This window comes from Scyliorhinus torazame, chromosome 5, assembly GCF_047496885.1.
Source record: "Scyliorhinus torazame isolate Kashiwa2021f chromosome 5, sScyTor2.1, whole genome shotgun sequence".
Classification (NCBI taxonomy): Eukaryota; Metazoa; Chordata; class Chondrichthyes; order Carcharhiniformes; family Scyliorhinidae; genus Scyliorhinus; species Scyliorhinus torazame.
The window spans coordinates 177077173-177092794 of record NC_092711.1 but is presented as its reverse complement, the minus strand read 5'-3'; the positions used below and the strand labels follow the sequence as shown (position 1 = coordinate 177092794).

At 51.3% G+C, this 15622-nt stretch overlaps 1 protein-coding gene across 2 annotated transcripts in view; it reads left to right on the top strand.

Moving 5' to 3' along the window:
* LOC140422430 (uncharacterized) overlaps window positions 1-15622 on the top strand; it is a 94594-nt gene that overhangs the window by 11830 nt on the left and 67142 nt on the right. The window contains exon 3 of one of the 2 annotated variants that reach the window (XM_072507446.1): window positions 8978-9426. In XM_072507446.1, coding sequence (XP_072363547.1) covers window positions 8978-9426 — 449 coding nt within the window. Of the gene's footprint in view, window positions 1-8394; window positions 9856-15622 lie in introns of those variants that run through there. The other variant, XR_011947454.1, reaches the window with a different exon arrangement.

Below are 15622 nucleotides of genomic sequence, written 5' to 3'. Positions count from 1 at the left end.
TACATGCCCTCGTCCCTAATCCCGCCCACATACTGGCTCAAATCCCAGCCTGAGCCCGGGTCTTCGCCATAGTCAACCTCCAACACGCTTTCTTTGCTCTCCCACTCGCGCTTGAAAGCCGGTATTTGTTTGCCTTCACCTACAATGGACAGCAGTATACCTGGACCCGACTTCCACAGGGATTTGTTAACTCACCCACTCTCTTCTCCAGATGTCTGCAGACTCAACTCCAGACTCTGAATTTGAAACATGGTTCCACTCTCGTACAGTACGTAGATGACCTGTTGATAGTCAGCCCCGATGAGCCCAGTAACAGGGAAGATGTGATACAATTATTAAATCACCTATCCTCACTGGGCTATGTTGTTTCACAATCCCAGGTACTGGTGGCCCAGACAAAAGTCAAGTTCCTGGGAGTCCTACTCACAGCCACAGAAAGAAGTCTCGAAACCAGTTGAATTGAACCTATGTGCCAACTCCCCGCCCCTACCACAGCCAAGGAGGTCTGTCACTGGCTGGGCATGGTAAATTATTGTAGGCAGTGGATACCAAACATCGCTGTCTATACTAAGCTGCTGACGCCTTACGCCAGCAAGGAAGGGACTTTTACTCTCGCCACCGAGGCCCTCAAAGCCTTCCGTCTCTTAAAACAGGCCTTATTACAAGCCCCAGCCCTGGGCAGGCCCTTATATGACCGACTGTTCCAGTTGTACTTTACTATTACTGAGACCAGACTGAGGGCAAAAGGAACGTAAATTCTCACAGAAACCTCCACGGGGCCACCCCTCCCATTTCCACCATTAGCCCAGCCAACGCCTTCACCCCCCCCGATGGGACCAGAGAGCGCAGCCGTGACCTGTCTAACCTTGGCTCCTACACCAAGTTCCAACCCCACTCAGTTTGTGTGTGTCCAAGTCAGGGACAGCCCCAAACACCTTCTTTGCGAATGCCACATCGTCCCAATTGGGACCGTATACACTTACTAGCGCCACTAACCTCCCCTCCAGTGCCCCTGTCACAATCACATACCTACCTCCCTGATCTGCCACCACCTTCTCCATCTGGAAGCGTACTCTTTTGCTGACCATTACCGCTATCCCTCGAGCCCTTCCGTCAAATCCAGAGTGAAACATCTGACTAACCAACCCCTTTTTAAGTCTCACCTGGTCCTTCACCCTCAAGTGAGTCTTCTGCAGCATTGCTACATCAGCTTTCAAACCTTTAAGATGCGCAAGCACCCTTGACCTCTTGACTGGACCTCCCAACCCCCTCACGTTCCACATGACTATCCTAACTGAGGGTCTCTCAATCCCCCCCCCCCACCCTTCTTAACCACCATCATCATACCACCGGGCCCTGCCCCATGAGCCTTACCCACCCCTAAGCATTGTTAACATCGAACCCCTTCCCACCCCTCCCAGAATTCCCCCCCTGCACTTCCTCTCAAAAAAAAGTCTCCCTGTATCGACCCCACCCCCCCCTTGCTCGGCTCGTAGGCCCATCAAAACCTGCCAACCAGGCTCCAATGTCCGCAGCCCTCCTCTCACCTCACCTCCGTTCACTAGCCAACTTTAGTTAGCTTGCACAGGTTCCTCCCCCCCAAGGTATACTGTCACCTCCCACCCAGCCCCAGAGAAAAACAACAATCCATCCCATACAATTCATTGAAATAACATATAACCATCGCAACACAGAATGCCAATGAACCCAAACAATAAAAATCTGTAACAATGTGAAGTAAAGAAAATTACAATACACGACAATGAAAAGAAAGTTATAGCATTTATACATTTTCCAGCTCCCCGTCCACAGTCCACAGTCTCTCTTCCAGCTCCGCTCCTCACGTCTGTCCCAAGCCTTCTGCCTGCACGAACGCCTCAACCGCCTCCACTGTTATACGTCACCCTCAGCTTCGCCGGGTATACTACACCATGTCGCACCCCCTTGTTGTAAATGTTGCCTTTACTCGGCCGAATGGTGCTCGTCTCTTTGCCAACTCCACCATCAAGTCTGGTAAACCCAAACTCCACACTATCCCACTGCACCTCGCGCTTCTGCTTCGCCCAGCTTAACACCTTCTCCTTCATGTGGTATTTATGGAAGCAGATAATTACTGCTCCTGGCGGTTCATTTACTTTGGGCTTTGGCCTTAACGACCGATGAGCTCGGTCCAGCTCAAACCGGGAGGGGTTCTCACTCTCTCCCATCAACTCCGCCAGCACCTTAGCAAAGTACTCTGTTGGCCTTGAGCCCTCTGTCCCTTCGGGCAAGCCCACATTTCTCAGATTTGCTCGGAGTCCTCTGTTAGCCTCCACCACCCTCCGCATCTCGTCCCACATCGCGTCATGTTGGAGGGAATGTTGAGGATGAAGCCATGGACCCGGCTCAGCACCAAGCTGCTGAGCGACTTGCGTTTATCCCACCAAATCGCAGCGAGACCTTGAGTTAGCAAGGCGGCCATGAGGACGTTGACATCATAGTTCCCAGTTCCTAACAAACTGCGATGTGGATTCACCAGTGAGTCGGGAGCCAGCTCAGCCCGTCCAGCTGCTGCTGGGTGAAGAGCGGCTGCTGCAGGAGGTTGTTGAGGGTGTGGAGGGCACAGAGCTCCAGACGCTGCCGCTCGTGGTACAGCGGAGGGGGGGGGCTCCGACATCCCCACACCCGGGGGGGGCTCCGACATCCCCACACCGGGGGGGGGGGGGGCTCCGACATCCCCACACCTGGGGGGGGCTCCGACATCCCCACACCCGGAGAGTGAGGACAGGCCGCCGGGTGAGTCACTGCCAACCCCGAGGATGCGCCATTCCCGCCCAGGCCCGGACGGACAGCCCTTTTTTATCTTTTAACGACTTATTGTTTTTCTTTTTCTTCCTTCAATCTAAAAAAAAAATGTCTTCAAAAATATTTATTAAAAATATTCCTCAAAACGTCCCCTGGGACCGGATTTCCGACTTCTTAAAAAAACACACTCTAGGCGGGAGCCACCCGGTGTGGAACATCTCCACTACATTGCTCCCTGGCTTCGGGCCTGCCGCCTCATCCTCAGTTTGGCTCCGCCCCCGTTGCTCCAAATGCGTGCGTCCCGGGCCCGATACCCCAGCTCCGGCCGCCAGACACTCGCGTGGGGTTCCTCGCCGGTTCTGAAACCGGCTCGGCTGGGCGCCCGGGAGAGCCCCAAAGGCTGCCAGAAATCGGAGGTGGGGGGGGGGGGGGGGAGCAAAAAAACGGGGAAACCCCCGAAATCGGCATAGACAGTGGCCACTGGCGGGAGCTCCTCTAGGACCGAGACTTGGACTCTTTCCACAGTCAGTCCCCTGGAACACTCTCACTCGGGTGTGTGTGTCTCGGTGCTTTTCCAGTCACACTGATGGTTAAAATCTTTTGATGCCGACAGATCGGGCAAACATTTCTCCTTCTAGATTCAAAGTCCGATGATACTCAGATCCCAAGGAGTGACTCTGTAAGACCGAGACGTGACAATTGAGATTTCTGTCTGTAATTCCTCCTCTTGTAATATCTGTAAAAGGAGTTTACAAAAGTCAACACTCAGCACAGGATAGAAATTCAGATCAGAGAATTCTAGTTTCTATGGAATATTCCTTCCTCTCATTCCCCAATACCTCGTCTCCAATACCTATTCCCCATATGTGGCGACTAGGGGCTTTTCACAGTAACTTCATTTGAAGCCTACTTGTGACAATAAGCAATTTTTCTTTTCATTTCATTTCTATGTAAAGAAACTTCTCCTCTGGTCTTTTTGTATCTCTCTTCTCTCACCTTAAACCTATGCCCTCTAGTTCTAGACTCCTCTACCTCTACCTGAGGGAAAATATGTTGACTATATACCTTTTCTATGTTCCTCATTATTTTGTAGACTTCTATAAGGTCACACCTAAGCCTCCTACGCTCCAGGGAAAAAAAGTCCCAGCCTATCCATCTGCGGTCTTACCAATGTCTTGTCCAACTTGAATAAGTCATCCCAACTCCGGTGTTCAATATTCTAACCAATAAAACTGAGCATACTGAATGCCTTCTTCACCACCCAGTCCACCTGCGACTCCACCTACAAGGAGCTGTGAACCTGTACTCCTAGATCTCTTTGTTCTGTAACTGTCCCCAACTCCCTACCATTAACTGAGTAGGTCCTGCCCTGATTTGATTAATTCCCCTAACAACTCTGGTTGACAGCAGTATAGGCAGCATCTGCAGAGGGTACAACAGTCTGGGCAACACATTCACTTTAATGAAGGCAATCCTCGCCATGAAATCGGAAGAGCCGACCACCGGGCAAGGTCCCACCTAATAGTCACCATCAGCTGTGAAAAGTTGGCCCCATACAGCTGCCTGAAAGAGGGGCCATTGACATTCACCGGTTTTTAAATGGCATGGTGGGGGTGGGGGGGCATCTGAAGGGGAAGTTAGCAAGAGGAGGGGGCTTACACCTCAACCCCTCCCCACCGGCATGGCCTTGGACTCAGTAAAATTGATCTCGTAACCGGAGAAGGCACTAAATCTACCCACTACTCCAATAATGACCAGGACTGAAACACTGGGGATCGACATCATCAGCAGCCCGTCATCTGCACACAGAGTGATCGTGTGCTGCCTCACGCCACTCCCCAGTCCCGATATCAGAGGATCTGACCTGATATCCTCCAGCAAGGGCTCAATGGCCAATGCAAACAGCAAGGGGGACAGAGGGCAGTCCAGTCTTGTCCCTCTCTGAAGCTCAAGGTTTGATGCCCTTAAACCATTGGTGAGCACCGCCGCTGCCGGTTTGTGATGTATCAATTGAATCCACTCAATATAAACCTCACCCAACCCGAAGCCTCGCAGCGGATACACCAGATAATTCCACTCAACTCGAGCAAAAGCTTTCTCTGCATCGAAGGAGATCAGCAGCCCATCCAGTGCATATTTCTGAAAAGCCTGAATCACATTCAGCAACCTTCCAACGTTGTTACTGGAAAACCTTCTCCGTATAAACCCAGTCTGGTCCTCCCGCACGATTGTCAGAAGGATGTCCGCCAGCCTTATCGCCAAAACATAAGATCGCAGTTTCAAGTCAACATTCAAAAGAGAGATTGGGCGATAAGAGGCCCACTCCTTGGGTCCTTGCCCACCTTCAGGATCAAAGAGATATTAACCTCACCAAGAGTCGGTGGCAGCATCCCTGAGTCAAAAGAGTGACAATACATATCTATCAACGGGTCCAACAACAAATCTTCAATCCCCCGATAAAACTCACCCACAGACATCCGGTCCCGGGCTTTACCCGGCTGCAGCTCCTTCATGGCCTTCAATACTCTTCCCTCGAAAGGGGAGCGTTAAGAGCCTCACAATGGCTTTCTGAGGCCTCCAGAAGCTTCAGGGAAGAGAAAACATGTTCCACACTCACCAACACATCAGAATATTGCTCAGACTTGTATAATCCTGCATTGAATTCCTGAAATACTAGTTTGTCTTCATGACCCTTTTCCCTCTCCGAAGCTGAACAGAGGGAATTGCTCTAAAGTCGACCTTTTCTTTGTCAAACAGGCTAAGTATTTGCTCAGCTTATTCCCCAAACTCGTACAACTTCTGCCTCGCAAACGTCCAACTTTTCTGTTGGGACAATAGGGAGCCCAAAGCTGCTCCGCCGTGTTGACCCAAAGCCGCTCTTGTCGTGTTAACCCAAAGCCGCCCTTGCCGTGTTAACCCAAAGCCGCTCTTGCCGTGTGAACCCAAAGCACTCTTGCCGTGTTATCCTCCTTCAACAGTAGCCGACTCGGGCCCTCCATATGATTCTCCTCCACCTTCACCAAACAAACCTCCAGATGCCGCTGGTTCTCCAACATCCTGCACCTTTTATTAGCAGTGTAAGACATGATCAGCCCCGAGCATAAACTTTACACGTCTCCCACAAAATGGAGGGGGAAATACCAGGAGTCGAGTTAACCGAAAGGAAGAACTCAAACTATTCCGTAAAGTGTGCCGTAAATGAAGTGTCTCTTATCAGGGAGGCATCAAACTTCCACGTTCTCGACCTGGGGGTGAGCCCCTGAGCAGAAACTCCAGACAAACGGGGGAAGGTCTGTGATTACGATGCTCCCTGTGGTGCAAGTGGACACCAGGTGTAGGATCGTCCTCGGCACAAACAAATTGCTGATTCGAGTATGACAATGATGTGGGGCTGGAAAGAAGGTAAAATCTCTGCTCCTCGGGTACAAAGTTCTCCCAACATCCACATAACCCACCTCCTGACAAGCCGAGGCCAACACCCTAGCTTGCAGCGTGAGTGGGGGGGGGGGGGGGGGGTTCCTGGTAACCGGGAGCTTATCTACCAGAGAATTTAAGTGGCAATTGAAGTCACCAACCACAAAGAGTTAGTCGAAGCTAACTGTACAAAATTCACAAAAACCTTCGTAATGAACTCCGGGAGTAATCGGGGATCCATAAAGATTCATTATTGAAACAACATCTCCATTCACCAAACCTCTAATGATCACATATCTCCCTCCTTTGTCCTTGGTGCAGGTTTCAACCTTAAAAGGGATATTTTTATTCATAAGGATTGCCACACCCCTCCTATTTGAGGAAAAGGAGGTGAAAAAACCTGCCCCACCCAATCCTGCCTCAATTTAAAGTGTTCCTCATCATCCAGATGGGCTTCCAGTAATAAAGCTATGTCGACTTTCTCCTTACGAAAGGAAAGGATCTTTTTCCTTCTGATAGGGTGATGGATGCCCCGTACATTCCCTGAGAAAATTTGCAGATTAACTGCTGCCATTAGTTAGGCGACAGAGAGACAGGAACAGATTTTCACACCACAATCGGGCGTGCGCCATTACCCCCTCCTCCAACTCTCTTTACACCAGAGGCACCAACGTTTCCACAAACTGCTCCTTTCACGGATAAAAGCCCCGTCTGTACCAGAGTAGGATAAAGTCAACAACACATAAACCCTCCCATAATAACAAAAATACAAAAGAATCACCAACACAATAGATCCAAGGGGACATTCCTCAATAAGACTGAGGACCCGGAGGATTAACCCCACGGCCAGACTGTCGTTACCCTCAGGATACCTTCTCCAAAATGAGAAGAAAAGAAGGGCCAACAAGGGAATGGGGAATGAATGCCCGTCCCGCATTTTAGACTCACCCGTGAAGACCTACATCCACCACCACCCACCCTTCGGCAATGGCACCACTCGGTTCTGCCATGATTAACGCTCGGATAATAGAAGACAACGGATAATAAGCACACGGCACATCTGCCATAACTGAGATAAGATAATCCGAGTCCCTGGAACACTCGAGGAGAAGAAGAAGACATTCAATTGGTGCTCACAGAATAACAACTCCCTTCAACAGGATAAAAGATAACAATTTCAGACAACAACACCAAGATAGGGAAAGAGTTTAGATTAGAGCCTGAGTTAGTCTGAGCTGCAAATCATCGCTCCAATCGTAGCCCTTCGAGGATTTAGCGAAGACCAAGGCAGTAGTCAGATTATTGAAAGACTTGACGGAGTTGTCAATATAATTTTCAGGGTCACAGGATGACTCAACATAATTTGCTGTAAGGTGAGGTGGGAGCCAGGTCTCACCTCACCTTGCCCGTCTCCAGGACCCTCTGGTGACCTTTCAAGTTGTGGAAGGGAATGATTACAGGCCTGGGATGAAAACTATCCCTTGGCCTCAAAGACAGGATCCGATGCCCTTTCTAATTTCTAATTCTAATACCCAGGCTTCAGATCCAGCTTGAGAAAACGTGGCAGCCGGTCCTCGAAGAACCTAACGCGAGCCTTCCCCTCCACACCTTCTGGCAGGCCGACGACTCAGATGTTCTTTCTCTGACCTTCGGTTCTCCAAGTTCTCCAGGAGTCCACCACACCACTCGGCCAGTTTTCCAAGGATTAAATTTGTGCCTCCGCCGAGGACGCATCTTGCTCAACGTTCAGGATTCTCTCCTCCGGATCATCGAGCCTCTTAATGGTGTTTTACAGCTCGACCTCATGAGCTCACAGATATTGAGTCAGCACACTCTGGTCAATAACACTGAGAATGTCGCTGACATAGATCGGCCAATGATCCCACAGAATAGACGAGCAGGCTCAATGGGCCAAATGGCCAACTGCAGCTCGTATTTGTTATGATCTCTGTGCCTAGGACAGGAAGCAGTGAGCATGCGTCTGTCAATCAACCTGAATCAGCACCTTCAGGAGAATTGGGAGGGTGAATATTAGATACAGCAGTGAGAATGGAGGGAGAGTGTGTGGGATGGAGATTTGCAGCTTTTGGGGAATGAGCGAGGAAAGAATGTTCTCTAGGAACGAGAATTGTCTGTTCTGAATTTCTGTCCTTTACTGACAGTGATGTCTTTTGTAAATTGTTTTTACAGGATATTAGAAGAGGAGGAATTACAGACTGAAATCTCAAACTTCACGTCTCAATCTGACTGAGTCTCTCAATTCCTTGGAACTGAATATCACCCGACTTCGTATCTAGAAGGAGAAATGTTTGTCTTTTCTGTCAGCCTCAAAAGATTTTAACCATCAGTGTGACTGGAAAAGCACCGAGACACACACACCCGAGTGAGAGTGTTCCAGAGCACTGACTGCGGAAAGAGCTTTAACCTGTTACACAGCCTGAAAAAACATCACACCATTCACAGTGGGGAGAGACTGTACACGTGTTCTGTGTGTGGATGAGGCTTAAACTGGTTGTCCAACATGGAGAGACACGAGGACACCCAAAACATAGGGAAACCGTGGAAATGTGGGGACTGTGGGAAGGGATTCAGGGTCCCATCTCAGCTGGAAGTTCATCGACGCAGCCACACTGGGGAGAGGCCGTTCACCTGCTCTGTGTGTAGGAAGGGATTCATTCGGTTATCCAACCTGCAGAGACACCAGGGAGTTCACACTGGGGAGAGACCATTCACCTGCTCTCAGTGTGAGAAGGGATTCACACACTTATCCAGCCTGCAGACACACCAGCGAGTTCACACTGGGGAGAGGCCATTCATCTGCTCTGTGTGTGAGAAGGGATTCACTCAATCATCCGTCCTGCGGAAACACCAGCGAGTTCACACCGGGGAGAAGCCATTCACCTGCTCTCACTGTGATAAGGGATTCACTCAGTCATCCCACCTGCAGAGACACCAGCGAGTTCACACCGGGGAGAAGCCATTCACCTCCTCTCAGTGTGAGAAGGGATTCACACACTTATCCAGCCTGCAGACACACCAGCGAGTTCACACTGGGGAGAGGCCATTCATCTGCTCTGTGTGTGAGAAGGGATTCACTCACTTATCCAGCCTGCGGAAACACAAGCGAATTCACACTGGGGAGAGGCCGTTCACCTGCTCTCAGTGTGAGAAGGGATTCACTCAATCATCCGTCCTGCGGAAACACCAGCGAGTTCACACTGGGGAGAGGCCGTTCACCTGCTCTCAGTGTGAGAAGGGATTCACTACTTCATCGAGCCTGCTGACACACCAGCGAGTTCACACTGGGGAGAGGCCGTTCACCTGTTCTCAGTGTGAGAAGGGATTCACTCAATCATCCGTCCTGCGGAAACACCAGCGAGTTCACACCGGGGAGAGGCCGTTCACCTGCTCTCAGTGTGATAAGGGATTCACTACTTCATCGAGCCTGCAGAGACACCAGCGAGTTCACACCGGGGAGAAGCCGTTCACCTGCTCTCAGTGTGATAAGGGATTCACTCAGTCATCCCACCTGCAGAGACACCAGCGAGTTCACACCGGGGAGAAGCCATTAACCTGCTTTTAGTGCGAGAAGTGTGAGCAAGCGGGTGACTTTTGAGGCGGAGTATTGTGGCGGATAAAGGGGGCCGATCTGTGATGGTGAGTGGTAGGCTGCAGGGGGCCCGGGTGGTGCTGGTGAATGTATATGCCCCGAATTGGGATGATAGAGGGTCCATGAAGTGCATGCTGAGCTGGCTCCCGGATCTGGAGGTGGGGGGGGACTTTAATCCGGTACTGGACCCGGCACTGGATCGATCCAGGTCAAGGTCGGGCAAGAGGCCAGCTGCAGCCAAGGTTCTGAGGGGGTTTATGGATCAGATGGGGGCAGTGGACCCGTGGAGGTTTGCCAGGCCAGCGGCTAGAGAGTTCTCCTTTTCCCATGTGCACAAGGCCTATTCACGGATAGACTTCTTCGTGGTGAGTAGGGAGTTGATCCCAAGATTGGAGGGGACGGAGTACTCGGCAATAGCGATTTTGGACTATGCCCCGCACTGGGTGGAGCTGGAGTTGGGGGAGGAGAGGGGCCAGCGCCCGCTGTGGCGCATGAATGTGCCACTGCTGGCAGATGAGGTCTGTGGGCGGGGCCGAGGGTGCATTCAAAGGTACATGGAGGCCAATAATAATGGGGAGGTATTGGTGAGTGTGGTCTTGGAGGCGGTGGTCAGGGGAGAGCTAATCTCAATCAGGGCTCACAGGGATAAGAGGGAGAGATTGGTGGGGGAGTTACTGAGGGTGGATAGGAGATACGCGGAATCCCCTGAAGAGGGGCTGCTGAAGGAGCGCCGGAGCCTCCAAACGGAGTTTGATTTGCTGACTATGGGGAAAGCTGAAGCCCAGTGGAGGAGGGTACAGGGTGCAGCGTACGAGTATGGGGAGAAGGCCAGTCGGATGCTGGCGCATCAGCTACGTAGGAAGGAGGCGGCAAGGGAGATTGGAGGAATCAGGGACAGAGGGGGGAACACGGTGAGGAGTCCGGCCAAAATAAATGAGGTCTTTAGAGATTTCTACGGGAACCTGTACAAGTCAGATCCCCCAGCGGGGGGGGGGGGGGGGGGGGGGGGGGGGGATGTGGCGGTTCCTGGACCAATTGAAGTTTACGAAGGTTTGGGGGCCCCGATCGGGGTGGAGGAGCTGGTTAAGGGGTTGGGGAGTATGCAGGCGGGCAAGGCCCCGGGGCAGATGGGTTCCCGGTTGAGTTCTACAGGAAGTTTGTGGAACTGCTGGGCCCGTTGCTGGTGAGAACCTTCATCGAGGCGAAGGAAGAAGGGATTCTTCCCCCAACGATGTCGCGGGCTCTGATCTCGCTTATCCTCAAGCAGGACAAGGACCCGCTGCAGTGTGGCTCGTATAGGCTGATTTCGCTCCTCAATGTGGATGCCAAGTTGTTGGCGAAGGTCCTGGCGACTAGGATTGAGGATTGTGTCCCGGGAGTGATACACGAGGACCAGACGGGGTTTGTGAAGGGCAGGCAATTGAATGCAAATGTGCGGAGGCTCCTGAATGTGATCATGATGCCCTCGGAGGACGGGGGAGGCGGAAGTGGTGGCGGCAATGGAAGTGGAGAAGGCCTTTGATCGGGTGGAGTGGGAGTACCCGTGAGAAGTGCTGGGCAGGTTTGGGTTCGGTGAGGGGTTGATAGGGTGGGTCAAATTGTTGTACCAGGCCCCGGTGACGAGCGTATCGACAAATCGGCTGAGGTCAGAGTACTTTAGACTGTACTGCGGGACAAGACCGGGGTGCCCCCCTGTCCCCCCTGATGTTTGTCCTGGCAAATGAGCCGCTGGCCATGGTGCTGAGGGAGTCTATAAACTGGAGGGGGTTGGTCCGGGGAGGGGAGGAGCATCGGATCTCATTTGTGCAGATGACCTGCTTTTGTATATCGCAGTTCCAGTGGAGGGGATTGCAGAGGTCATGTAGACCCTTAGGGAGTTTGGAGACTTCTCAGGATACAAGCTCAACGTTGGGAAGAACAAGCTCTTTGTGGTGCATGCGAGGGGTCAGGAGAAGAGGTTGGAGGAGCTGCCGCTCAAGAGGGTGGAGAGGAGTTTCCAGTATTTGGGTATCCAGGTGGCCAAGAGTTGGGGGTCCTGCATAAGCTCAACTTGGTGTGGTTGGTGGTCCAGATGGAGGAGGACTTTAAGAGATGGGACGTGTTGCCACTCTCCCTGGCGGGCAGGGTGCAGTTCATTAAGATGACGGCCCTCCCTAGGTTCTTGTTCGTGTTCCAGTGCCTATTCTCAACCCTAAGGCCTTTTTCAAGCGAGTGAGCAAGAGCATTATGAGGTATGTGTGGGCAAGTAAGACACCGAGGGTTAAGAGACTGTTCTTGGAGCCCAGTCGGGAGGGGGGTGGGCTGGCACTGCCGAATCTGTGTAGTTACTACTGGGCAGCTAATGTGGCAATGATTCGGTAATGGAGGGGGAGGGGCGGAGTGGAAAAGACTAGAGGCGGCGTCATGTGTAGGTACTAGCCTGGAGGCACTGGCGATGGCACCGTTGCCGCTACCGCCGACGCGGTACACCACGAGCCCGGTGGTGGCGGCGACATTGAGGATCTGGGGGCAGTGGAGATGGTACAGGGGGGAGGTGGGGGCCTCAATCTGGTTCCCGATACGGAACAACCATAGGTTTGCACCGGGCAGGATGGATGGCAGATTCCTAAGTTGGCATCGGGCGGGAATCAAAAGGATGGGGGACCTATTCATTGATGGGACTTTTGCCAGTCTGAGGACGCTGGAAGAGAAATTTGGGTTACCCCTGGGAAATGCCTTCAGGTATGTGCAGGTTGGGGTCTGTGAGGAGGCAGGTAGGGGAATTCCCGCTGCTGCCTGCCCGGAGGATACACGACAGGGTGATTTCGGGCGTGTGGGTCAGAGAGGGTAAGGTCTGGGCAATATACCAGGAGCTGCAGGAGGCGGAGGGAGCCTCGGTGGAGGGGCTGAAGGGCAAGTGGGAGGAGGAGCATGGCGAGGAGCTCGATGAGGGCCTGTGGGCTGACGCCCTGGGCAGGGTTAATTCCTCCTTGTCTTGCGCCAGACTCAGCCTGATCTAGTTTAAAGTGTTACGCAGGGCGCATATGATAGGGGCCGAGGATGTGTAAGTTTTTTTGGGTAGAGGACAGGTGTGTGAGGTGCTCGGGGAGCCCAGCAAACCACGCCCATATGTTCTGGGCGTGCCCGGCGCTGGCGGGGTTTTGGAGGGGCTTCACAAAGGCTATGTCCAAGGTCTTGGACACTCGGGTAAAACTGAGCTGGGGATAGCAATATTTGGGGTGTCAGACGAGCCGGGAGTACAGGAGCCGAAAGAGGCCGGAGTTCTGGCCTTTGCCTCTTTGGTAGCCCGGAGAAGGATCTTACTAATGTGGAGGGACGCGAAGCCCCCAAGCTTGGAGGCTTGAATCAATGACATGACGGGATTTCTCAGGTTGGAAAGATAAAGTTTGCCTTGCGAGGGTCTGTGCAAGATTCTCCAGACGGTGGCAACCGTTCCTAGACTTTCTCACGGAACGTTAGGTGGAGGTCAATAGCAGCAGCAACACTGGGTGGGGGGGGGGTGTTCTTGTTTTGGTTTATGTAAGGGGCATTTGTCCCATTTTTATTCTTAATTTGTTAAATCGTTTAAGGGTTAGAGGATTAAGATGCTTTGTTTGTTGGCGTATTGCCCTGTTTATTTCTCTATTGTATATTTTCTTTCCTTTTTGTAGTGTTTTGTAAAAATTATTGAAAAACATTGAATAATCATAATTTAAAAAAATAAATAAATAACAGATTAATTTGCATTTATACAGCACATTTAATGTAATTAAATTTCCCAAGGTGTTCCACAAGGACATTGTAAATCCAGGTTTCACAAATGATTTGATAAAATTGTCCAAGCTCATGATCATGACAGAAAATACTGCTTCTCCCTGTCTCTGCCTCCACACACTCCTCCCTATTGATTGTAACACTAATTCATCCCATTTATCCTCCTCCTGCTTTTCCCCCAATTCGCCTCCCCTGAAGATGCTGATTCTCGGGTTCAGTTTCACACTCCCCAATATGTCTAAATCGTTACAGCTGAAGTTAACAAAAAATTGTGCTAAGGGGAGTCACAAAATCCAGTGACTACCCACATGTACTCTGTGTCTGGAATGGGGGCACTGCTCGCCACTCCCTCTTTTCATCCCAGTCCCAGACGTTTGTAGACTGGGCTCCGGATGGGTAATGGCGGCTTAATCTCCCATAGTCCCCAGCGCCGGGGAAACCGCTCCATCCACCGCGGGGCGCGGGGGGGGGGGGCATTAACGAGAGGAGAAGAGGCGCATGCGCGGTGGTGATTATTCCCTCGGGTCAAAGGAGCATCGATGACCACGTGACACCCGTTGCCCATTGTCTTCAGGCAGGCGGCCAGCAACCAATGGAAAGATTGGAGGACCGGAAGGACTCTAGTCCTCCAGCTATTGAGAGCGGGGGATTTGTCTGGATGACATTTGAGCTTCACAAAGACTGAAGCTCTGTCCTGTGCCCAACATCTGTGCGTATAACACTTTATTTTCTCCACTTTTCCATTTCTTTTCTCATTCTGGCCTTCAATTGGTCCCTTGCAGCAACGTTATATTCCAGAAGAGAAAATGCTGGAAAATCTCAGCAGGTGTGGCAGCAACTGAAAGGAGAGAAAAGAGTTGACATTTAGAGTCCAGATGACTCTTTGTCAAAGCTAAAAGGCGTTGATATTTATACTGTAGTGTGAGGGAATGAAAGATGAGTCATAGCCGCAGAAACAAAGCAAAAAGAGTGCTAATAGCTACAGAAACCAAGGGGAAAGAGTGCTAATGATAGTCCCCAGAGAGAATAAAAGATGTGAAAGGTCAAACAGCCGAGAAACTAAAATCAGAGGGTAAGGTGTGACAGATACAGATGTGGGGAGAAGGGGGACATGGGTGGGAGAGAGGTAAAATGAGAGAAAGGGGGAAGCAAAGGGGAGAAAAGGTAAGGAAAGAGAATAAGATTGGGGGGAAAATATATATGAAGAAAGAAATAAAAGGTAAAAGACAGTTAAAATGAGATGGAATGAAAACGAAAAGGGTCGAGGTGGGTAGAGCTAATCATCTGAAGTTGTTGAATTTGATGTTCAGACCGGAAGGCATGTCTAACCGGAAGGTGAGATGCTGCTCCTCCAATATGCGTTGAGCTTCTCTGGAACATTGTAGCAGGCCAAGGACAGGGCATGGGAGCAGGGTCTTGTGTTAAAATGGCGAGCAATGGGAAGGTCAGGGTCCTGAATGCACACAGACTGAAGGTGCTCAGCAAAGCGATCACCCACTCTACGTTTGGTCTCTCCGACATAGAGGAGACGACATTGGGAGCAGTGAATGCAATCAACCAAATTGAAAGGGGTGCAAGTGAAACACTGCTTAACTTGGAATGAGTGTTTTGGGCCTGGGATGTTAAGCATGGAAGAGGTAAAGGGGCAGATGTTACACCTGTGATTGCATGAGAAGGTGCCATGGGTGATGGGAGAGGTGTTAGATATGATGGAGGAGTGGACTAGACTATCCTGAAGGGAACGGTCTCTGCGGAATGCTGACAGCGGGCGGAAGGAAAGATGTGTTTGGTGGTGGCATCACGCTGGAGTTGGCGAAAATGGTGGAGGATTATGCTTTGCATATGGAGGCTGGTGGGATGAAATGTGAGAACGAGGGGGACTCTATCCTTGTTCTGGGAGGGAGGGGGCGAGGGTAGTGGCGCGGGAGATGGACCGCATGTTGCTGAGGGTCCTGTCCACAATTGTCGGTGGGAAATCATGGTTGAGGAAGAAGGAACACATTTTCGAAGCACCTTTGGAAAGTGCCATCATTGGAACAAATGCGATGGCGAAGGACCTGC